The sequence below is a fragment of the Dermacentor albipictus genome, chromosome 10 (assembly GCF_038994185.2).
Source record: "Dermacentor albipictus isolate Rhodes 1998 colony chromosome 10, USDA_Dalb.pri_finalv2, whole genome shotgun sequence".
NCBI classification, from domain to species: Eukaryota; Metazoa; Arthropoda; class Arachnida; order Ixodida; family Ixodidae; genus Dermacentor; species Dermacentor albipictus.
The window spans coordinates 31,339,961-31,365,505 of record NC_091830.1 but is presented as its reverse complement, the minus strand read 5'-3'; the positions used below and the strand labels follow the sequence as shown (position 1 = coordinate 31,365,505).

At 45.1% G+C, this 25,545-nt stretch overlaps 1 protein-coding gene across 3 annotated transcripts in view; it reads right to left on the bottom strand.

Moving 5' to 3' along the window:
• The window catches only part of LOC135912259 (tuftelin-interacting protein 11-like), a 35,387-nt gene extending 9,914 nt beyond the window's left edge, over window positions 1-25,473 (bottom strand). Inside the window, exons 1-13 of one of the 3 annotated variants that reach the window (XM_065444665.2) lie at window positions 25,154-25,473; window positions 24,680-24,797; window positions 23,635-23,795; window positions 21,490-21,596; window positions 18,871-18,928; window positions 16,653-16,862; window positions 13,396-13,546; window positions 11,179-11,461; window positions 10,152-10,299; window positions 5,693-5,883; window positions 3,473-3,669; window positions 2,392-2,610; window positions 1,085-1,135 (exon numbers count right to left, since the gene is read on the bottom strand). In XM_065444665.2, the coding sequence (XP_065300737.2) occupies window positions 1,085-1,135; window positions 2,392-2,610; window positions 3,473-3,669; window positions 5,693-5,883; window positions 10,152-10,299; window positions 11,179-11,461; window positions 13,396-13,546; window positions 16,653-16,862; window positions 18,871-18,928; window positions 21,490-21,596; window positions 23,635-23,795; window positions 24,680-24,788 (1,885 nt within the window). In that variant the 5' untranslated portion in view covers window positions 24,789-24,797; window positions 25,154-25,473. Of the gene's footprint in view, window positions 1-1,084; window positions 1,136-2,391; window positions 2,611-3,472; window positions 3,670-5,692; window positions 5,884-10,151; window positions 10,300-11,178; window positions 11,462-13,395; window positions 13,547-16,652; window positions 16,863-18,870; window positions 18,929-21,489; window positions 21,597-23,634; window positions 23,796-24,679; window positions 24,798-25,153 lie in introns of those variants that run through there. The other 2 variants (XM_065444666.2, XM_065444667.2) reach the window with 2 other exon arrangements.
• Between the last annotated feature and the right edge of the window lie 72 nt (window positions 25,474-25,545).

Genomic DNA, 25,545 nt, shown 5'->3' with positions numbered 1-25,545 from the left:
ATTTGTGGCTCTGGTTACAACTTAAAGCGACAGTTATCTTGTAACCTCGTTCGTAAATATAAGCTGCACAAGCTGTCCACAGCGGCACAAAGGTTCTGGTTTGGCAGCTTTCTACAACTTCTTTTACCGAGCTGGCCTTAAACAATGCTATAGATGGTGTACCCTTGAAGTTCAATGTGGCATAGCCTTACTGTTTACGAGATGGAAGCGTACATTCCCTCCTACTAAAATGGCTTTCTCGTCCCATTAGCTTGAAGTGTTCCTGTTGGTACTCTGCACGCACCCTTACTACTAGCACGACACGGCTTGCAATAGCATAAATCCCAGCTTTGCGGTATTGGTGATACTGTTGCACCTCTACATAATGAACACACCACGTGAAGGAAACGTAAAATGATTCTAGCCGATATCAGTCACAACGAATACAGGAGATAACAAAGGTAGTCTTGTGATGGACACGATTTCATTAGGAGGTTAAACTGCACCAGGTTAAAAGAAATGTGCTTGCACTGGAACTTTTTATCACTACTGTCACTGCTTTGCAAGTGTTACAAGAGCTGCAAAAACATTTTTAAAGACAACCTCCATGCTGATACCTGAAGCAATGGATAGACATACAAACACCATTAAAAAATAACAGAAAAGGCACTAAGGCTATATAAGGCTACACTATTTGACGTAGTAGTTCTGCGGAAACCCGCAATGTAGAGAGAAGTAATTAATACAGGGAAAATCAGACATCCACCCGTTCGTAGCAATTGCTACAAAGGAAACTCATATGAGTTCCTCGAAAGAAAAGCCTCAGAGTTGAAGAAAAATTCGTCCTGGTCCGGGACGAATTTACGGGTTCCTTTCGAGGAACCCGCATGAGTTTCCTTTGTAGCAATTGCTTTGAACGGGTGGACCTCTGATTTTCCCTTTATTAAGGCTATACCATACTAAGGCTAATATAATAGGAGATGAAAACATTGCATGCTCACTATTTAATTACGGTATTGAGATGAAAACAGCATCACAACATGCATAAAGACAGTGGCCCCAGTGCGTGCACAGCGTATTGATCCCACAAACAGTTATTCCATACCATGCTGGCACTTATCCATAAATGGATAGGGACTTCTTTGGCCACGGGGATCTGTGAACAGGTTGTTAACAAGGTTGTTAGCAGGGGTAATGTCAATAATGCCTGTAAGCATCATAAAAAAAGAAAGAGAAGAAATTGAACACAGCCTGCATGCTACACCCTTGGGTTAATTATTGACCTGCTGTTGACAGGTATGACATCAGGGGGAATGTACAGATGTCCTGGGTATACTCTCAGATTTCTGTTGTACTTGTTGTTATTTAATACAGTTAAAAACAGATGATTAAAACATGCCTAAATACTCTGGCAACTTCACAGCACCGTAAATTCTGCTAACTGTCAAAATCCAAGCAGAGGTTTAAAGATTAACACGTTCACTGCGGCAGCACTTTTGGAAGTCTCGGTTCCTGTGCATGATGGCTCGCTGGTGGGTCAATAGGGAGTTGTGCTCCTTGGAAACTTCCTCAATGTGCAGAGAGATGACGCTATGACGGGTCAAACTAGGTGCAAAAAGAATTGTTCTTCTCCATCGATTTCTAGCAAAGATGTCGCTTGCACACTGCAGAAAAGCCCTGCGCAGCCGCACAGGGGGAATACTGCTGTGGCCAACTTGTGACCCACCTCGCAGTGAACAAGTTAGTTTGCAATAGAAAAATGCGATGTTCAATAACCTGGTAAAGGAACAATAGTTTGTGATTGGCAGTCAGCCACTTGATATACGGAGGTATGATGTCTATCTAGGCCAAGTATTCCCAGGGGACCTGAATCACAAGAACGAAATTTGCACACAAATAAAAATGGGTTGGAGTACATATGGCAGGCGTTCTCAAGTCACGACTGGAAGGCTTTAAATAAATGACATGGCTTTAAATAAAAGGGTACCATCATTGCATTCTGCTAGCACTAAACTAAACTACAAAAGAGGGCAGGGCAAAGATGTCAGCACCATGTAAAAGCCATCGCTGTCTTGACTTCTGAGAATGTGATGCAACATAACCTCACGGGACCGCAATTGGGGTATCACGAGAAACTGAGCAACATGATGATGTGTTTCATGTGATTAGAAAACACGGCTGTGATGTCACAGGAAAATGAACAGTGCAAGACGACACGCTCAGATGTGACGCTGTACTCGTGACGCTATGGGGAAACAAAGGATGTGACGAAAGGAGGGAACATGGTCATGACGTAACCGTAAACGAAATGTGACACAACATGATCATGTGATTCTGCAGTCATGACACTATGAGAAAACGAAAGAAAATGTGACAAAGTGCGAGAGCCCAACAGACAGCTCTGGCGCTCACCCAAGTGCTGCTGGTGTGGGTTGATGGGCATGGCCTGCAGAGCCAGTGCCAGCTTGGGCAGAATGTTGGCGACAACAAAGGCCTCGAGGGTCCCCTGGGAGAAGACGCCCCGCCAGGGCTCCAAAATGAGCTTGGCCGAGCCGTCACTGGGGTGCCAGGCACTGAGTGCGTTGGCCAGCTTCAACCGGATAGGTGGGTACAGGGGCTCCAGGCGCAATCCTGCATGTGACGGATGATGAATGCTAGTGTTCTCCATGCAGTCATGTTGAGTATGCCAAAATGTGATTATTCTGGAATGTGTGCAGCAGTGACTTGAAAGCACAAGCGAAACATGAGGTCGAAGTAACATTACAGTAAGACAAAAGTGCCATAGTTCCAATTAAGGACATCTCAGGTTTCTTGGTTGACAGGCTTCCAAAGTTAGGAAAAAAACACATTTCCTACACTGAAAGGGACTTTATTAAACACATTAATTCAGTTTAGACTGGTCAAGTATTCTCTGAAAGCTTCATTTTCATTGAATGAGCAGTAAAGGTTGATTAGCTGAGGAGAAAATGAAGGCCAAACTGAATTTTGCACTGAAACATGAGCACCGGCACCTAAGTGTGATGTCATGGGCCTTAACACTATTTTTTACATTTTGGGTATTTTAGTGCAAGGAAAAGTTTTAATTAACATGATTGACTATCCAGCTCCTTTAAAATGCAATGTCAGACCAGACCCTAGCAGATGCTGTTAAAATCCATGGTCTTACAGCAACCTTCTGCGGAAACTGCGTTGCGCAGAAGGTTGCCACCCATCTTCCATTTTTGCACCTTTTCTGATTTACCAAGTGCCCTCTTAAGGTAAGAGTGGCCATTTTGCTATTGCAGTAGTGTAATTTGCTAATACAGCTTAACTCAATATTCCTTTTTAGTGTTGCTCGAATGTTTTCCAATCAAATTTGTTCACCTCATGACAAACCACTGACAAGGAGCACCACTGCAGCCTAGAAAGTGCACATTTTCTCGCAACTGCTTATCGTCACAGCAATCTGATTCTATCAACACAGTGTCACAGTTGTGACGATTTTGTGACATACCCATCAGAGGAAGCCATGGGTGCAGCCATGAGTGGATTGGCATGGTGTCTGTCAGCGGATTCCATGCTTCGACCTCAGTTTGAAGCTTTGGAAGCACAAACTGGTCCAGGATGTTCTCCAACATCCATCGAGGCAGCAGCGGCATCCATGTCTCGAGCAACTCGATGAGCGGATCACTGTTTCGCGGTGACCATTCTCTGTTGCCAAACAGAAAAAAACGTAGCCTCACGTAAGGATTAGCAAAGCAAATTGCTCACTGTGCTTTATGGGGGTGAGCCGCTGCCGGAGCCAGATGTTACACAGAACGAGGCAAGAAAAATCACACTAGGCAGCAATTTCAAGTGCACAGTGAAGACTCCATAATTTGTACGACCTAAACTTTGCTATCATTCGGAATTCACTTACACAAAAATCATCTACAGCAACCTTATTGCTTTTGGCTTTTTACCACCCCTCCCCCTTTTCTCGTTACTGGACACAAAGCTCTTTGTGAACATGCATTTGTTGACCTGCCAGTTTCCAAGCTTTGCAGCCATGCCGACAAACCCTCCCGCTGTTGAGTTTGAAATTGTAAAATATATATATATATATATATATCCCAGTTTGGAAGGTTGTGCCAACTACAGTCGCCGACCGTTTATTCGGACCTCACGGGGACTGCGAAAATGTCCGAATAAACAGGTGTCCGAAAAAGCAGATTAAGAAAAAAAAAAGAAATCCTTTATTTCCACGCACTTATTCGGGCTCGGCAGTAGGCTTGACAGAAATCGTGAATGCGCCGTTGCACGCTGTTCCGTTTACGCGCAATCAGATAAGCCTGAATCTCGGAGAGGGTCGTACGGTCACTATTAGCGGCTGAAAGCACAGTCACTGCTTGTACACGCTCCGCATGCGACGGCAGCGTAGCACATGGTGCGTCATCTCCGGCGGTGCAGCAGAAACCTGACGAATGATCTTGCCGTCGTCGAGGTCTGCGCGTGTCAATACAGCAGTGTCAGCACCTATGAAACTGTCAAATGAGACGGTGTCCGGAATCGCAATGCAACCACTGCGCAGGTCTCGGCAGAACGTTTTCCGCGTCAGTAGGGAGCACATCGGAAGGCGACAAGTCTTAGGCCTCCCGGCAACCGCTTGCCGGCATTCCCCAGCGCAGTCTGCGCGGGCACTGTCGGCGCCATTAGACCTTTGACGCGATGTTTACGTATGCCGCGTTGGCTCACCGAAACCTCGACACAGCACACAAAGCAAACACCACCGTGCCGACACAAGTCGCACAAACGAAAAACGCGGCCTGCTCGCAGTGTCAGCGAAGATACAGTGTACTAGAATTGTAGCGAAGAAACAAATCAGCTGCTGGATTGTCTTGACATGGCTTACTAAGCTGAAACCGGAACTGCTGCAGAGCCACTCTATCTAACCAGGCAGAAACGATGATGATGAGCGGGGATTTCCAGTAGCGCCACTTCGTGAGGCAGCAAGGAAGCTCCGTTCAAAACAAAAATGGCGTTCAGCAACTCGAACCATGCACCGGTCAGAGTCGGTGCATGGTGCTCTCGACCGAGTTGGCTCAAGGAGTGTCCGAAAAATCAGACGAGAGGTTGCAAGGTGTCCGAACTTTCGGCAGTTGTTATACATTATGGTCTATGGGGAGAACGGCGGTGCCGCGAGGCTGACCAAATAATCGGGCATGTCCGAATTTTTGGAGTCCGGAAAATCGGTCGGCGACTGTATTATGAATGGCAAGATGCCTCAACATATAAGATGTGGGGCAGGTAATAGTCACAAGATGGATGTTGATGACCTATTTTTCGAACTGGCTCAAACCATGGCTAGGGTAGATGTCTTGTATGACTGCGTAACCCGCTCCACATTCTCATTGTTAACTTCACTGTTTTTTTTTTCAGCTATAAAATTTAAATAAAATTACAGGGGTTAAATGTCCCAACACAACACAGGGCAGCCTTGGGGGAGGGGGGGGGAGGCTACTGATTAATTTTGATCAGCCGATTTTTCTTAATGTGCACTTAAATCTAAGTATATGCGTGTTTGTGCACTCTGCCCCCCATGGGAATGTGGCTGTGGCAATTAGGAATCGAGCCCACAACCTTATGCTCAACTGCACAATGTCATAGGCAGCGAGCCACCAGGTAGGGTCAGCAAGACAAGTAAACGGCGAGACAGACAAACAAAGGAGGGCTCAGCGACAGTCGGCCAACTCACAGTATCGTTTGCCGCACTGGTGGCATCCAGGTCTCCCAGACCAGGTTGTGGTAAGGGTCCTCCTCAGGTGCATCGCGGTGGTCGTGCGTCCTGCTGCCGTATATCTCGAGCAGGTCCTTCCACGTGCAGAACAGGCTGACGTGGGCATCCCGCTCCTTCAAGGGGGACCAGTTTTCCAGCTCCTTCTTCACCTGGAGAGGGATACCAGTGGTTTCTCGGTTAATTCAACCCTTTAACTGGCAGCCTTTCGGGTGAAGCTGCAACTTTTTTATCTTGTCAATTGACCCTTTCAGTGTAGGGTTTTTTCGGTGACGCACCTGCAACATCAGGCTTTTTTTTTTTCTGTCCGATATTATAAAACGAACACAACGGTTTATTTTTGCTTATGCAAAAAGGGGAAAATGACACGGATAATGGCAGGTGCTCTTTCGGTATGGTCCTCACGTAATTATCAGATGTCAGTGATATGGCAGGACAGAAACGCGAAAACATACTGGTACGTTAGTGACACAGAAAGGGTTATAGGTTTAATGAGGCATCCTTTCAGGCACGGGGAAGACGAACACACACACACACACACACACACACACACACACACACACACACACACACACACACACACGCACGCACGCACGCGCACGCACACACACAATAGACAATGCATTACAGCCAATGAAACAAATCCAGAAAGCGACGCTGCGGCGAGGAGTGATGCTCCAGTGGAGGGCTCCAGATTAATTTTGACATTCTTTAAAATTTAGCATAATTAAACCTGCAGCCTCCCGCTGGGCGGCGAGACACTATAGCCACTAAGGCAGAATAGGTGTAGAGCATACCTTTCCATTCAGCTGCCACACTGCACCTCTCAATTCAATGCAGAATGGCAGGGCTGAGAGGATATGTTTAACCTAGTTTCACGACTTCTGTGATCTGAATGGTAGTGTATAAACCAGAATATTTTACTATCGCGCCCGCATTTTACAGCCAGCGCACTGAATTTCGACCCCATGTGGGCACAGCCTGAGCAGGGGCGTATTTCCGTTATGTCAAGGGCGAAAACGTGGAAGACCTGCAGCACCTTTGCCCAACACTTGTGCGCAAGTGAGTTGCGAGAAGAAAATCTGGAAACCAAGTAACTTGTTTTCGTACATGCAAAAATGTGCATACAGTCGCCGACCGTTTATTTGGACTTCACGGGGACTGCGGAAATGTCCGAATAAACAGGTGTCCAAAAAAGCAGATTAAGAAAAAAAAAATGAAATCCTTTATTTCCACGCACTTATTCGGGCTCGGCAGTAGACTTGAAGAAATCGTGAGTGCGCCGTTGCACGCTGTTCCGTTTATGCGCAATCAGATAAGCCTGAATCTCGGAGAGGGTCGTACGGTCACTATAGGCGGCTGAAAGCACAGTCACTGCTTGTGCACGCTCCGCATGCGACTGCAGCGTAGCACATGGTGCATCATCTTCCGACTCGGGGTCATCGTCCGGCGGAGCAGCAGAAACCTGACGAATGATCTCGCCGTCGTCGAGTTCTGCGCATGTCAGTACAGCAGTGTGAGCACTTGTGAAACTGTCAAATGAGACGGTGTCCGGAATCGCAATGCAACCACTGCGCGGGTCTCGGCAGAATATTCTCCGCGTCAGTAGGGAGCACATCGGAAGGCGACAAATCTTAGGCCTCCCGGCACCCGCTTGCCGGCATTCCCCAGTGCACTCTGCGCGGGCACTGTCGGCGCCATTAGACACTTGACGCGATGTTTCCGTACGCCGCGTTGGATCACCGAAACCTCGACAGAGCACACAACGCAAACACCACCGTGCCGACAGCAGTCGCTCAAACGAAAAACGTGCTGCTCGCAGCGTCGTGCGCGAAAGATATCGGCTGCTGGATTGTCCTGACATGGCTTACTAAGCTGAAACCGGAACTACTGTACGACCACGCTAGGGTGGCTAGAATTGGGAGGTGTGAAGACCGCGCCGCCGCCGCCATTGCCTAGGGAGGCCCCGCTGCGCGTTCCTCCCACTGGGGGAAAATTTGGCGCTTCCGTCGGGGGCGCGGGTATGATGGCTAGCGCGGGGGCCCCGTGAGCTTGTCAGTCTCGTAGGCCACGGTGCAGTGCAAAGTGACTCTCGTGGTCGGTGTAGTGCAGCTGTGTTTTTCTAACGTTTCCAGTTTTTCTTCAAAGTAGGTGGTGTGAGCTGCTGTCGCTATCCCTTAACACCCTGTGAACATGTTACAACGACATGGAAGGTCGACAGCAGTGACTTTGAAAGTTGCACCCAAGTTGACATATTCACACACATATTCTAGTGGATTCGAAAAGATGCGGGTAAATCTAGCTGGCGTTCAATATTTTCAACGGTGCAGTTGTGCACGCCATGGACTTGCACAAAGAAAATATTGAGCAACAGTACTCAAATCCGGAGCCAACAAGGGTGTTCATTGACGTGATGGCTCAAGCAATTGAAGCCATGACATCACGATTTCCAACTGAAGCTCTGGGATATGCCCACAGCAACTGTGCTCATTTTCGTGTGCCGGTGGTAAATGCTTTTCGTGTTTCAGACGTGGCAGTGCTCAAGAAACTGCACTTAACAGCATGCTAGCATTTCTGGATCAGTGGGAGGCCCATGCAAAAGGGCTCGGCTTCTTAAGCAAGGGCACATCAGAAGGTCTGCGTGTGACCATACATTCTACCAAAGACCTCTTGACGTATCTAACTGAGAAGGTTGGGTTCAGGTTCTTGATTACTTAATCCCGCCTCAGTCAGGACTGCTTGGAGCGTTCATTTGGTATTGTGAGACAGTCTAACGGAGCCAATGATCAACCCACTACTGCGCAGTTCATCATTATAATGAAGTATGCAAGCTTATGCATTTCAGTCTGGGGGTGCGTGGGGACATGGAGGGGGGGGTTCTGTATCCCTCAGTCTGTCTATACAACCTCATGCAGACACTCGAGGACAGGTTCACCCGTGCATTTAGCCCTACGCGACTGCACGCACAAGTTGTCAAAAATTTCTTGCTTCTAGCAGCCAATGTGCCACAGATTGGCTGCAGGAAGCATTACGCTGATCTAACAGGATCGGTGTCTAGGTTTTATTGTATAACACGTATTCACTTTTTCCTCAAAGGCTTAAATCAGTGTGCCATACACAACAAAGCCAAGAAGGTTAAGCCCTGTGTTTTGTAAAAATGTGATTTTATGCAATAACTGTGTTATCTCCAATAAACATGCATTAAATCGCAAGCGCTTTGTGCTTTCTAGAATTTCTTCACCACAATGCTGATATATTGCATGAACTTCCTCCATTTAAAGTAATGTTACAATCCCAGATATGTGACTTATGTGCGGGCGACACATTCAAGGTTATTCCAATGCGCTGGTCTTGCGCGGTGATTCCTATGAACTATACTTTCGGCAAGGAATAAGCGCGCTAATCTCGGCAACAGGTGGTCGCAAAAACCGTTGATGTGTCGGCTGCATATATAGTCGGTGCTCGCTGTTTCCATGTGGAATGAGAGCAGCGAAACATTAAATTCTCTCAGCATCTACAATGTAGAGAAAGAAGTCTGGTCAGATTCTAACGCATTCAAACGCTAAAACTAAGCGCTACCAAATCATTTTCCCGCCCGGAGGTATGCCGACGCCGCGAGAAACTACGGCGCCCTAAACGGCGCCCCGGCCGGCAGCGCCGTCACGCGGCAGGAACGCGTTTTGGGGCCAGCTTCCGGAGGCCGGTCTTCACACCTCCCCATTCTAGCCACCCTAACCACACTATCGAACCAGGCAGAAACGATGATGATGAGCGGGGATTTCCAGTAGCGCCACTTCGTGGGGCAGCAAGGAGGCTCCGTTCAAAACAAAAATGGCGTTCAGCAAGTCGAACTATGCGCCGCGGTCAGAGTCGGTGCATGATGCCCTCGATCGAGTTGGCTCAAGAAGTGTCCGAAAAATCAGACGAGGGGTTGCAGGGCGTCCGAACTTTCGGCAGTTGTTATACATTATGGTCTATGGGGAGAATGGCGGTGCCGCGAAGCTGACCGAATAATCAGGCATGTCCGAATTTTTGGAGTCCGGAAAATCGGTCGGCCACTGTAATAGAAATCAAGCAGCTGATTAATAGAGATGAACCTAAAGAAAATGACCAAATGCAAACACTGTATTAGTTGCAACATAAGTAAGCCTTCGTTGTGCCTCCCAATCAAGTAATGTCAAGTCACGGATACAACAGACATTTGCTAAAAATTGGGAAATTAGTAGCAGGCATAGGATGGAGCCCCCGCCACAACACAGGGCCAATTGGAGATCGCTGGGAGGGGCCTCCATCATGCAGTGCACATACGATGATGACATATGATGATATGACATATGATGATGATGACAACATAACAAACTTAAAGCCAGGTGCACATGCCGTGGCCTTGGCCACATGGAAATCTTCCAACGAGACTCACCATAGGGCACAGGAGAGTGATGGCCAAGTCCGAGAGCCCATACATCTTGTACTCTTCGTAGAATTCGTCTTGCAATGTGTGGAACATGGTTGCGCACTCTTGTAACGTCAGAGGCTCTGGATGCTCCTCTTGGCTGCGATCAACCATCCTGTTTGAAAAAGATAAATCACGTCAAATGGGTAGTTAGCTGCAGTTAAAGGGCAACTCCGCCAATTTTTCCGTGTCAACAGAGGTCGATGAAATTCCCAGGGTACATTCCTCTAAACACTTCCATCATGTCCTCAAAAAAGCAGATTTGAGAGTTGCACAGATTTTTTACAAGTGAATTAATTGCCTCAAACACCCTACCTTCCCTCATCTTCAGTTACAGACCACACTGTGTATGACGTCAGGAGAGTTCCATGCAAAGCATGCGGGGATCATGCAGACAACAGCGTCGAGAGCATCGAGAAGTTGACGATCGTGAGCTGATTGGCGCATTCATGGCGTGAACAGTTGCTGTCACGAGAAGTTGCGTCCTCAGCAGAGGTGCAAGAGATGGGAGGCAAGTGGTGTTGCGTTGCTGGCTGCCCCAACTTCAGCCCCCACAGTCGCATAGTTCGTGAGTCTGCTGCTGGCGGACTAGAGTGACTGACCTGAAGCTAATTAAGCCATCAGGATGAAGGAAACTTCTTGTGTAGTTCAGATTTGGCCGTACAGATTTGAAATAAACTGTTCCTCATTTCGTACAGTGCACACACAAATGCCACAAATGCTAAGACGGCGTGCCACGAACGCCGTCTTAGCACAGTGTCATGAACGCTGTCACCCATAGATGCTGATGCATCTTGCACCAGACGCCTGAACTCTCATAAAAGTATCCCTGAAAGTGATTGTCCATAAATAATGTCCCTATAGTCATGCTAACGATCATTTGCTTTATACAATTACATTCATCTGCTTATGTATTGTCAATGCCTAATCAGTTCTGCAAACAGTCAAAGTTTGTGCCAACTAACGAAGTTTCAATGCAGACACAAAAACTCACGTCTGCACGACTTCGCTGAGTTTCGCCAGCCTTCGCTCCTGCTTCTCCTCGGCCGTGATGAGCTCGTCAAGACGGTCCAGCTCGTGCCGAAGGTTAATGGTGCGGTCTTCCTCGTGCTTGGCCTCGCGGTCGTTCTGCACGATGCGCTGCTCCGTCATGTCGACCAGAAGGGTCAGGTTGTTCGTCAGCTCCGGCACCGAGAATTGCGATCCAACGGCACGCTTCAGCTCGATCTCCTCGCGTTCGTCGGGCCTCGAGTGCTGCTGGTGCAGCTCGTGATAACCTAGGAGATACAAAATAAAAAGCTGAGTCTCTAGGAAGGCCAGTGAAAATCAAAAGCGCTACGGAAGTTTGCAGAGGTTTTTGACAGATTGATTGATTAGGTTTAACTCATTGTGGCCATGTGTAGGGCCCCACCCGCGACACACACACACACAAAAAAAGTAGGTTCCAGTCAGATGTCAGGAAGCGCTCGACAAGCCCCCATGCTCGAATGTGCCAATTATTTTTTTATTTCACTTGGAACGTTTTCAACTATGTGTACTTTGCAATGTCTACAGATGAGGGTGGCACTTTCTCAAAGGCAGTTGAAGGGGATTTTTGCGCGATTTGCAGCACGAACCGCTTACACGACGGCGACGTTTCCTGCGCGTGCATTATATGGACGACACTCCTGCGAGTTCAGTGAATTAGAAGATGATTTTAGTACCACGGATTAATATATCTCACCTTCATATGGTCAGCAGGTATCCTTGGATGAGAGCACTTAAAATAAAGCGGCTTTGAGGATCACACAAATCTGCAGTAGAGGAGTGTGCTTTAAGTGCTACCAAAGTGCTCACATACCACTGGGAGCACCAAGAATAAAGAAATCTTTCTTAATTAAATTGCTTAATATGCATTTGTTTACCTGACCACCTTTCCTGCATGCCATCCAAAATGCGCGAAATGGCTCGTGACTGCAACAACCATAAATGGGGTGAATACTCATGACCGCAAAGGGTTAAAGAAGTACTGGCACATATCTTACTTTTCATTCTGTTTTAAATTAATGTCCAAGCTCTATAAAATTTAGAGGAAGGAGAAAAAGAAAGAAGAACTGGCAACTCATAAGAGCACCCGCGGTAGTTTACTAGATAATATATAATAATACTTTGTACAATACACACTCACTTCATTTCTGTGGTTGCAACAGCTGCTGTATGTCAATGCAGCTAAAGAGAAGCACACAGCACTCTTCACTATTACAGTCAACTCTCGTTACAGTGGACCTTGATAATCCAACAAAAAACATCCGTTTTATCCGAAGTCCGTAATATCCAAAACGCCACACTTCCTAAGCTTTTGCCGCGATGTCTAACCACTTTATTGCAAAGAGTGAGTAACGAAGGTTCAAAGTAAAAAACAAACAAGAAAAGTAGCAGTTTCAACCGAAAGGCGAAGCATCGATTCTGATAGCAAATTAAGCAGGATAAGTGTGGCAGCAGCAGTGAGTGAATTGACCTTTGTGTTGTCTCTCGCTACAACACAAACTAAACATAGAAAGCCCAGGGCATACGAAGCTACCGGCACTGGGTGCACTTTGTCCACATCGCAGATCATTTTCAAGATAAGTTGCCCGCGCGGCCGAGCACTTTGTCCGCATTGCAGATCGCTTTCGAGATATGGCGACCGCACCATAAGTAGCAGTCGGCGGAGTAGAACCCCCAAATTCCCAAGAGTTGTTTCTCAACGCTTGGGAACTTGCACAGTTTACTTTGGAAAGCCTAGCGGATTTGGTTGGTTGTGGCAAGTCCTTGTTTCTGAGCACACCAGCAATGTACACTCCCATGTTGCTATACACATGGATCACTGCTCACTTGGAGCTTGAGGGCTGCAGTGCAGTCAAGTGTTTCCCCACTCGATATCAACACCTGCCTGAAAGCACAATGCAGCTAAACAACACGCTGCAGCATGGCAGACAGCGTTGAAGTGCGCTGGATATACGTCACGTGATCCAGCAGCATACGGTGATGATGGCATCATCAGCAGGTCAGCAACTAGTGCGTTCTAGTAGCAGCTTGCACCAATTGACCAGCACGTGGGTATGTGCGTGATGCTTAGTGAAACTGTCATGCTCTAACATGGCCACATGGGCCTTACGCAAGAAACTACAATAGGCTGCTGATTACGCGCCCCAGCAAGTTGGAAGGCACTTCTCAGAAGCAGCGTACGTACCAGACAGAACCCGCTGTTCTGGCCCAGTCATGTCGATCACCTTCACCTTGCTGAGCTTGCTCTGGGGCCCAGTGGGCGGTTTCTTGTAGACCCCCTCTGACTTGACCTCATCGATTGTCTTGTAGACATAGGTCACCTTCTTTTCACCCTCCTGCATGGGAAACAGATCCAAATAGATAAATGAAAAGACACGAATGACTTCACAGTAGGAAAGTCTTCTTTTTTATTTATTTTTTAGAACAGCCCTGTTGGCACAATTACTGTAAAATTTAAATAATACAGCTTATCCGAATCTTCAAAAAATAATCATGAAAAATTTGCATCATCCGTAACAAACCGGAATTACAGCACCTTGGTAAAGCCAAGACATTCTTGTATACTTATGGCGACTGGTTTTGCGCGAAGAAGTCCTTGATGGCTTTCTGGACATGGTCCGTCAATGTAGTCGAGCAGACACCTGTATAAAACTTTGCAGATGTTCATTCATCTATGTTGCCAATGGTCATTGCACGCCACTGTAAGTGTTCTGTGCATAGGTCTCTGCCAGGATCAAGGAAGACCATGATTTCATGGCCGACTTCCCAATGATATGCCATGGCTGAGCACCTCTTAATACTGCTGGAGCTATCGTCGTCGACACTCCTCCCCCCTCCAACTCAAAAACAAAAGAAGCTTTTGCCTTTACCCAAACTACAGTTTTAAAGGCAATGAAACATGCGGGACATTTAAGAATGTTTTACAATATCGAAATAAAATATCGTAATGATGGCCAATGCTGGCACAATTAGCATATTTACTCAAATCTAACACACACTTTTTTTTTCAATAAAACGGGTCCAAAAATTGCATGCGCATTAGGATCGAGTAGGACCCTAAATCTGTGTTCCCATATCGCCATCGGCATTTCAAAATGGCCGCCTTGCACGCGCTTCGAGCCTAGCTGTCGTAACTTCCTTCATGTGCTGTAGTACGTGTCCGTCTTGCCGGTACTCCCGTTTTTTGTATTTGCTCTAGCAGCATGGAAGTGCCGACTGCGAAAACATGCAGAGTTCATTACAATGACGCAATTAAAAGGAAAGCGATCAGGTGTAGAAAGATGGACTAAAATGGGGCCGCATCACGGGCGCTTGGAGTTCCTGAAACTTGCGTGCGGGACTGGCAAAAACAGGACAAGCTTTCTACTCCAGCAGCTACTACGCACGGCACGACTGCGCGATCCCTATGTTGAAAGCGATCTGCAATGGAGACAGAGTCTACGCATCCAGGTGCACCGCGCTGTGTTCTCGTCGCTTAGTGCACGTTGAAGCGAGAGGCTGCACAAAGCTAAATTCACTTGCTCCTGCTACCGCACTCACCCCCCTCCAGCACGTTGATAGAAAGTTTCCGCAATCAGTGAGTGAGACGTGTTCATGTTTGCTTGTGCACGCGTGACACCATGCTTGTTAATTTAGTTAGTAAGCTAATGTTTAAAAGCTTATACGGCCGATAAAACTACTATCCTTACTTTTCGTATAGCTGTCGACTAATGTGCTATCGTAATATAGATGCTTCGCCTTTCAGCCGAAACTGTGACTTTTTTTATTTATTGCAACTTTAGTGTACTCGGAGTAAATCTTTGTTTTTCCAAGTGAGAGAAAGTTGTATTCCTGCATGAAAGAATGAGGCGCGTGGTACTGTAAAGGACGTTTCTTTTGTTAGGTCGCAGCAAACGGGTGCGCATTACAATCAAGGGTGATTATTTTTCTCTTTTTGGTCACGGAAAACGACTGCACTTTAGAATAGAGAGTGCGTTAGAGTCGAGTAAATCTGGCATATTGACTGCAAATGATGGCATGACAGTGAGTGCCACCAATGCGCCCGTAAGACTAGAAACAAATGTTGGCACAACGGTGCCTGCAAACAATGGCACAACTAGAATAACAAATCCAAAGGACAGCCACTGTATGTGGCACCAACTGTGCCAGCCACCAAGGGCACAATAAGAATAATGACAAATGATGCCATAATGACAACAGCCAACAATGTGATGAAAATACCGATCGACCGACCATGGCACAGGCAAGGTGACTGCAGACATGGTATCGAGTGCTGGCTAGAAACAGGGAAGAATTGTTTTCGGGCAAGGAAATGTGGCAATGACAAACACAGCGATGATACCTGCCGGGCACCACAAAAAGTTGGTGAAGTAACTCTTGAATGCTGTCACTGTAATAAGAAAAGTAATACAGGAAATCGATGGGAAAATAAGAGATACTGCACATATGCTTTTCCACATTACTAGGTTGCCCTCAGCAAGATGGCCGACTTCTGATTTACAGCGCCATCGAGGCAACCTTGCAAACAGCAATGATGTTTCTACAATCGAAAAGGGATATATCGAACTAAAAGGGTATGGTGAAATATTTCAATAATATTCAATATATTCAATTTCAATGATAATTCAATATATACAATATGCCTATCCGAAGCTTATCTGAAAGCTCTACACGTCACGGACAGCCTCTTGAGAATGTGAAAAGTGGGCATTTACCGATTCCATGCCCAGAGCCACTCGGTGAAAAGACCGAGTGCCGTCCATTTCTCGTGGAGCATGTGTATTGGGCCGAGACCCCTTCTGCATTCTTGAAGCAGCTTGGTTATCCTCTTTCCGATAACGAATGATCGCAGCAAGTATGCCTCACTGCATGATGGAGTCCTTCCCACTATTAGTATGCTTTGCCACATCCCACTGCTGTGAATCAGTAAAGCTTACTAAAGCAAATCCGGCATTGCGGAGTGCAAATAAGAACCTTCCTGCACGGGCCATTTGTATTCTGAGACGAGCACCTTGCTCCTTTTTAATGAATATGATTATTTCGTATAAACGTAAATGTCATTTATGTCAACATGAAGATTTCTGATGACACGAGAAGGAATTGCAGTTCCTTTAGGAGAAGAGCGCTTGCAGGGGTGCAGCGTTCAATATATTGTTTGTGGTGCTGAACGGGAGCTCGATATACACATAGTATAGAGCTACACCTTTATATGGTAGTTTCAAGGGGATCTTACAACTGCTCCAATATAGAAAGTACTTTGCTATATCCGGGTTCAACTGTCAGTAAAGAAAAGACGGTGGCTAGGACAGCAATACCAGATCGTGTACTCCTGCTTTATTTTCAGTGTCTAAACGAGATGTGCAGGGAACTACTCTATTCAATGTTTTGGAGTGCGAACATGTTTCCCAGAAACCTGCTTCTGCAACAGCTCTTCTGCCTTACCTTGCGTTTTCGCCACTGGTTAAGCTCGGGCTGGGCCCCTCTGCGACCTATAGACTCCTCGGCCGCTGCATCGGCCGCCATAAGCTTTGGTCCTTTGGTCTCTGGTCCATATAGACCGATTGCTCCTTTGCCTTTGCGGACCTTTGCTTCGATGGGCGCGGAGATGCCCTGGAGGTCTCGGCCGAGACCTTTACCCGGCTGGTAGCCCATCTAGGAAACGAAAAATAATAAGTGGCGTTAAGCTCAGGCTCTGCCATAGAAAAAACGGCGACTGAACAATGTATTGACTGCAATTACATTGTGGCATGCTATGATCCACTGCTAAAAGGAACACGCAGGTGGTATTCTACCATCCAGACATGACACAAAAGTTCATGTATAAATGTATGTCTAACTACTTGTATCTGCGATGCTCTTCACACATAGGCAAAGAAATATGCCAGTTATATTGGCATTGTAACTGGTTCCACATTTTCTTTAACAGTGGACAACAGTGTAGTGTCTATACATGTAGTGGGTATACAGAGTGTATACGTTCTAGATAGGATTATTGTGCTATCTCTGATTAATTAAATGTGGACAGCTTAACGAGGCCTATGTAGAGTGTGGTAATGTAATGGTGATAGCCCATTCTCAATTCCAGCATGCAACCTGTGCTTTTTAAATGTAAAAATAAAAAATAAATGAAGAGCACATTTTGACATACTTCATACAGGACCCTTCTATATACCTTTTATTAAAAGTTTTCCCGCTACTCTAAGTATTGTTTGTCCCAATGTTTCTGTACTTGAGCATATATTTTCGCTGTTTATCAATGCACGGTCCATTCGATTACCTATGATACATACAGTAAGAGCATCTTTCACTCGACAGATACAGTAAATAACACTAAAGCACTATCAAGTGCACTGTGCAAATTACTATGTCACCCAGGATTTACAAAAATTCAGAACGAGTTTTCGGGAAATTGAATTGCAAATTCTTTCTGGAACAAGTGCTGGTGAACAGCGATCAAGTGCCGTGCTCTGCTATTTGCAGAAAGCTCCGCGGTACAGCACCCTCTGTCTCAAACCCGAGAATGCTGTGCAGAATTTAGCAATAGCGTTTGTTCTTGCAGGAACTGCGACTTGCAGACAGACTTTTTGCGACTTGTAACAAAGCCAACATGATTAGCTGATAAAAATATGCACAAATTGTTCACTAGTACAGCTAAGTGGTAACATGATTTATGTCTAGTGGCAAAAAAGAGCGGGTGTCATTTTAATAAAAGTTTGCCAGAAAGTCAATGGGTGGCTGCTTTTTGAATGAACAAAGCATCATGCCTGGAAAGTGGCAAACAGTAGCATCGTTGAGCACAGTGCCCCAACATTTCATTATCATGCTTCTAAACTGTAAGAGTCACCTCAATGATTTTTCGAACTCGTATGTGTTGCTGCATTAGCCCTGAATAAGAAATCGTTTATGTGTCAAGCACAGCCACAAGGGTAGTTTAATCCACTAATATTTAGACAGGCGTTAAACTAATAGTGCAACTAGTAGCCAATTTGCCAAGTGTAAGGTAGGCCTGGAAAAGCCAAATGTTAGGATATGCACCATAATTATGCACACTTTTCAGAACGTCACGAACTCCAGGCTTGTATGCTAAACATACTTGTTTTTGTTTTTTTAATTTCAAGTGCAATGAAATGCTTGTTGCACAACAGAGTAAAAAACATAGACAGTGAAAATAATAACAAACTTGCCACAACTATTTACAACCTAATTTAAGATAAAAACATGCTAATTTTGTTTAATATCGAGATATTAGTTGTGATGATCCGACACCACTAAAGGCCAGTAAACATTCCGAATCAAGAGCTGCCCATTTGGTTGCAAAACCAAAAAAAAACAAAGACATTACAAAAAAAAAGAAGATTTTAAAATTCTTCAAATAAAAAAAAAATAACCAAGAACCATATGCCAGCTACTGTTCATAACACAAGTGATGGTGAACCAGAAACCTTATACTGACATTTTTTATAGGTATTCTTGGATTTCAGTGGCACACTTAACATATTTCAACAGCAAATCTTCACAGATAGTTAAGCCTAGTGTAAGAGCAACAATCGTCTGCCACCTCAGCATGAAGGCCAGGCTTATAACGCGGGAAAAAAAAAAGTTCGAAAAAGCGGCTTCAATCGATGATCACTCTGCGAAAATCAATTGATCAATCTCACACCTGAAGGAGTAACTTAGCTCCAATACCCTTCGTGTATTTCTCCCAGTTGCCGAAGCCCCTGCAAAGAACAAGAGAGAAAAGGGCACAGAGTCAAAACAGACTTTTCAGGAAAGCTCTTGGTGATTGACACGACAAACACACATTCATTTCCTTTTGAGGTAAAGCGAGAAGAGGGCCTGTATACACTGCAATCAAATCATACCACAAATACCTTTAGCATTCAGTAAGGTTCAAGAAATTATAGGAAGTTCATTAAAGAAATCACAACTGGCGGTATGAGTGCTGGAAAGCGTTTGTACTGGACAAACTTGAGACTGCCCACAGAAGGCACAAATTACATAGCTTAAGAGTTCTAGAGCTCAAAAACCATTTTGGCACCATTTGTGGCCATAATTGTTGGCTGTCAAGGTGTTAAACCACTAGAGTTCTCGCAGAAAATTGAACTCCTCCAACACGTCTGTAATCTACTACCTTCCCACCCTTTCCACTTAGGATGGCAATTTGTCGAGAATGTGTTGAGAGCAACGAAGTTGCCATTATTAAAGAATTATGAGGTTTAGTCTCATAAAGCTGCACAGTAGGTTATGATGAATATCGCAATGGGGGACTCCAGATTAATTATGACCACATGGTATTTTTTAACGTGCGCCCAAAGCAAGCTATGCAATTACTTGAGCATTTTGTTGCTAACAGAATACTGCTGTCGAAGCCGAGCCCGTAATCTAACAGAACAGAACGGTAACAGAACGGTAATGGTAACAGAACGCCACAGCCAGTGGTTACGCACACATGCATGGAGAACCCCAAAACAGTGTAATGAACCCTCGTAAGCAACGCACCACAAAAATAGTGCTAGATAGAAAGCGACAAGCTAGAAAGCGACAAGAACAATTCTAAAGTAAAACACTACGCAGGCAAAGGCGCACACTTCAAGAGGACCCCGAAGGCACTGATATAACAATTCCAAGTGGAACAAAACGAAACAGACCAGTACGACCTTGGCAGGTCAAACAATGATACGATTTATTTTAGCTTCCCCCGTGGGAAACGCACTCCTTGAAGGTGAAATACGAGCCATATCACTAACCTGACAAATTCATTAATCGTTGATCATCCATTATTACATTACGCACAGGTTTCTTTTATTTGCTTATTCGCGTTTGTGAAGTTTCATCCACTGCTAAGCACGGTACATTGGTGCTAAGCGCCAATGTACACCGTTCATTGGGTGCACCTTAAAGAACCCACGGCATTCAAAGTTAATCTGGAGTACCCCTCATAACCAGATCATGGTTTTGGCACATAGAACCCCGGAATTTAATTTTTAACTTTCGACACAGTCATTCATCAGTGGTGCAGTATGCTGTGAACCTAAGGGATTTGTTGAACACACGTCACATATTTCACAATTACTGCCGTTGGCAATACTATTACAGTTATTAGTAACAACACCTTAGTGAGGCCTATGCATTGCTAGTAATGTAGTGAGTAAAAGAGGCAATATTGAGCGGTTACTTGGCGTTTCTGCACTTCATGCACTTGTCTCTATACTGAAGGCATGCAACCGCTAAGCACATACTAGTTGGATTGGATAATAATTATTATAACTGATGATATAATAATTTGCCAAAAAGAAATATCAAAGCCAGGGTTGCCATGTTTGGCTACAACCCCTGATAGCCACAAAAATTTCAACAAAATTTGAGATCACTGCAAGCTGCTGCAGTAATACAATAAAATGATGTTAGTATTAATTGCATTTCACGTAAAGAGTAACTTTTTGCATAATGACGACAGCATTCAGACACCTACACTCCGTATTACTGATTCTGTCTTTCGTGACATTGAAGTCTGATGCCAAGTCTTGTTAGAACATGTCTCTTCATTGACTATCATGAAGAGCAAGTTTTTATGTCCCTGTTTGGCTACTTTCTTGGCTATGTCTTTGATCTACGGCCAAGACAGTCTGGTTTACAGCTACCTTTGGAAATTTTGTGGCTACTTTCCAAGTAATGAATTTGGCAAGCCCGATCCTGATGCTGCATTAAGATTGCAAGTGACTGTTCAGAAACGACTCTTGATGCAGACCATACATAATCCTCGATTTTGTCTATGGTCACAACTACCTTGAAAATGCTGGGCTGTACAAGAAAGTGCTTTCTGACTGTTGTGCAGAGCAGCGCCAAAGTGACACATTACTCGAGCACTGAACACATCAGTCTGAAAATGTTGCACTGTTGCAAACTAATCATCAATTGGAGCGATTCGGAGCATAGGCATGCTGCACCAAATTTACACGAACTTGACCTTCCTTTAAGTCCGACCGCGTTGAGGAGACCAGAAAACTGCCGACTTTTTAACCCTATTTAAAATCTGAATTACGGACTATTCAAAACAACTGCCTATGTCTGCCAAGGTCAAATTGATGAAATTCTACCACTATGCTAGATGTCCAAATACAGTGCCTTTTCTTAAATTTATCAACAGTAAACATTTAGCTTGGACCTGGTCAGTTTACCATGACAAGGCCTCAGTGCAATTGGAGCACGGTTACCTTTTACGATGAAAATAAAAAAAAGACATATTATTGTTTACAGCAAGCTCAACGCGATAACTTACCCTTCAGCACCTAGCAGGCCATGAGCAACACCGCCACGGCCACCCGCGAATCCGGTTTTCTTGGTTTTCGCTGGAATCTTAACTTCCTCTTCACTGCTCGATGCATGCTGAAATAGGAGAAATGGTCAAGCATCACAAAAGGAGCACTGCCACATGGATGTAAAAAAATTAGTGCAGAAACCGAAAGTAAGCCACTAAAGTAAGATAATGCGGACTGCAGAAATCATATGGACACACCAGCAATAATACTACTTCTGAAGTATATTGCTGAAGTAGATAATGACATGTGATGACGGGAGCACAAATCGCGGTCTACATGTAGGCAGCTCTAGACATGTAGACATGGTAGGTAGCTTGACAGTGTGAAGACTAAACGATGATGATGGCAGCATGACCAAGACATGAGGACAAAAGAATGACGACAGCATGGCAATGGCTGCACATCTCAACCAGAGAAGTACAGTCGATTAAGCGCTGGTCAGAGCCCGCTGCTCTTCTCATCTCTCATTACAATTTTTTTTCCCCGTTTACGAGTCCGCTTTCGTGCTGCCAGTCATAATGGAGGTGCTGCCAGTCACAATGGACAACTTTCTGTGGCTATGACAGGAAAGCTATGGCAGCAAAGTGCACACAAGTGAGAGTGCTTGTGAAAAGGGTCCCGCATTTTAATCCACATTAGTTTAGGCTGGGGAAGAGGAAACACAACCACTTTACTAGCAATGGTTAAATAAGACAGAACACACCACTGAGTGTAAAGGTTTACTCATATTGCAGCTTTTCCTTTCCGCATCAGGGCCAACGCAAAACTGCCGCACGTGGAAGCTGCGTCAGTTCAGCGTCTGTTCCGAGCAATCAAAAGCACTGTCAAACGCTGCCGGACTACTTGGCGCGGTAACACATGTGCAGCAGCCATGCGCACGTAGCATTCTCTTCATAGCCACAGAAAGTTGTCCGTTAGTATAATGCCGACATGACGGATGCCAACGCACGCAAAAGTGACCAAGAATGTTACTGGTGGCATTTTAGAAATGCCCCATGTGGTCTATGTGCACCAACAAGCTTTTATTTTTGCAATTTCTCTTTTCTCAAAATTTTTTCCAGCTTTTACAACTTCTAGTTAACAGGAGTTTACTGTATGTGGGTATGCTGCGAGATGTCTTCTTGCCCACACAAGCTGGCACCTCCTGCTCATGCATGCAATGCACGATTAGGTACTATGCCATGTTGATAAACTGAATGTGTACCTTCTCCTTACGGTGTGCGATCCACAACGGAGTCACCTATCTGTTGCTGCATGGATACAAAGATCACACACACACCAAGTTTTTGTGTGAAGAACCTCTCCTGAGTACAGTACTCAGCTTGTCACAGATTGAAGCAAATATACATGGTTCCAACACACAGACACGAAAACACAGAGGTCGTAAGAGACGTGTGAGTGAGAAGTAAAAGGAGCCCTTGCTGTTGTAGTTGAGATCGCAAATGTGGCCACACTGGAGGTGATGAAAAATACAAGAAAAAGCACACAAAAAAAAGGATCAAAAAGGGAGCATTACGTATAGTAAGAACAACGCAATTTTAGCAGGGCATACTTTACAAAAGGAATTCAGGCAAATTGTGGTCGACACCACTAGTAGCGCAACCTTCCGGGCGATTCAGTCAACTTATGCAGAGCTGCTCTAACGGTCCTGTGGCTGGTATCATCTAACTGACAAGCATCAAAGGACAATAGCTTTAATGTAGATAAATTTAAGCCTAGATGGCTAGGCTTAAAGTGGCTAGCTTAGATGGCTAGGCTGAAGCAGTGGCATAGCCACAAATTTTTTCCACCCCTGGCTGCACCACTCCTATGAAGCAAAAGGAATATTTTGCAGAGGGGGAAAAAGTGGCAGCAGGAAAGGAAAAAAAAAAATCAATTGTTTCTCGTTTGTTGCACAGAAGTTTTGGAGAAACCAGATAACAAACGTACAAATTTATGCGAAATCTACAGAGGATGATTGCTTATGTCCCCTTGCATGGTCGTGAAAGGCATTTGATTGTGTTGCTTGCACACTGTAGGTGTATGAAATCATCAGACTAAATCAGGCAGGAGGATTCAGTGAACTTCAGCAAGGAAAGGTGTTCAAATCTGCCACCGTGACTCACCTCCTCTTCACTGCCTTCTTCTTTCTTCTCTTCCTGTTTTCCCACCTGACGCACACCACCACTCACGAAGCTGATGGGTGCAGAGAAGTCCTTGTGCTTCTTCGAGGACTGGAAACTGGGCCGCTCATCCCCTCCTTCATCGTCGCTGTCAGCCCAGATACCTAAAGTAATCAAAGCGGACACGTCGCTGTGTTCAAACTGTCTAACAATGCCTGCTGACAACTCCCAAAATCATTACAATTTAATTTAACCGCAATATAGCAAATTATCGGATATAACGAATTATCCGATATAAGAGTACAAGTAAAATTTGGTTGCCCTCACTTTATTTTATGCAGTATTCTACAGCTTCCTGAAGAGTAGGCAGTGTTGTGCTACTTATGGTGGCAGTTGCCAGCTTGCTCCTTGCTTTCTTTTTCTCTCCTTCAAGAGGATGTTTATATGTTTTAAAAGTAAATAATAATAATTAAAACTGACTGCTATCACAAAATCGAAAATGCAAGATCAGAGACAATACTGGTTACAGAAAAGCAAATATTTGTTCAATGCTTAGAACAATTACAAGGTATAATGAAGGTAATTCAATGCTGGTTGCAACTTCGCTGTAACAAGATTAGACTATACGTGAATGAAAAACTACAAAACGAAATTCATGGAAAGTCATCAGATGCCGCTCAAATTGTGGCAAACAGGTGTTAATGTTTGCTTTGCCAACTACGCTGAATATCTTCTTTAAGCAAGGTGTTAATGATCAGTAGAGTTTATGGCTGGTCGGGTTGGCACACACTTGTGAATGAACAAGAAACCAGCGATAAGACGGTTACACAAGGGAGAAAGAGGTCAGGGTGAGATCTGGGTGAGGTGAGTTCTGAGTGAGTGCAGTCTATGTCAACTTCTTTTATATACCCGTATGGCTCTTTGGCATAAATGTTGTGCATGGCAAAGAAAATGTCTAAACGAGCAAACAGTACCTGCTAGACAAATAAACAGTTCCACGTCGCATGGCCTCATTGAAAGCGAGTGCGGAAAAGTTAGGAACACGTACCGTAAATCTGCTGATTTTTCGTAGGCCGCCTCCGAACTCTGTTGATGTTGAATTCGTTGGCTATGTCCCAGTCGGTGATCTCAAAGTTCTCGATTTCCACATCGCCCATGCTGGCAATCTAAACAAAAACAAAAACACCGCGTGAAACGTGTCCAAAACTGCGAAGTTGCCACGGCAGCGCTGTACAGCCAATGCAATAGGTCGCACCGCCTGGCACCGATAAACAAATGAGTAATCTGCACTGATGTGATGAGTAGTCTGCACTGATGTGACGAGTAATGTCATGACAAAGGCACATCAGGAGATGAATTATTCAAACACAACAGTGATGATTACAACTGCGACATTTGCGAGCAATCTGAACGGCGTACTCGCATATGGACTGACGCTTTACTCCCGGTCAAGTGCTGCGTGCTTCTGGAGGAAGCATTTAGCAAGGTTATACAAGATTCGAAGGGACAGTGGTGAACTTACCCTGTATTTAAAGCTGGTGCGCGGACGATCAACGAGCCAAGCGAATTACTGACTTACGAGAAATGCCGCTGTCTCACCGGAAGCACCACACACACAAACACACAAAATACATTAACACTGATTTCACCAAACTTTAGCACCGACTCGTAGATGGGTATGTTCCTTAGGTTATCTCTTGCGTGAAATTAACAGAGCAAGGCAGCATGTCCAGCTCCTTCGAGGTTTGCGCGAACGACGAAAAGTGCACGCAAAACAGCGACGCCGAGAGCCTTCATTAACGGCTGCGGCTGGCTCTTTTGCTAGCGAGCAGAGACAGGTCAATAACCAACGCAAATCTCGGAAGCCTGCTTCGTCGTACAACGCTTGCCGGGGTGGGGGAGGCAATTGATGAC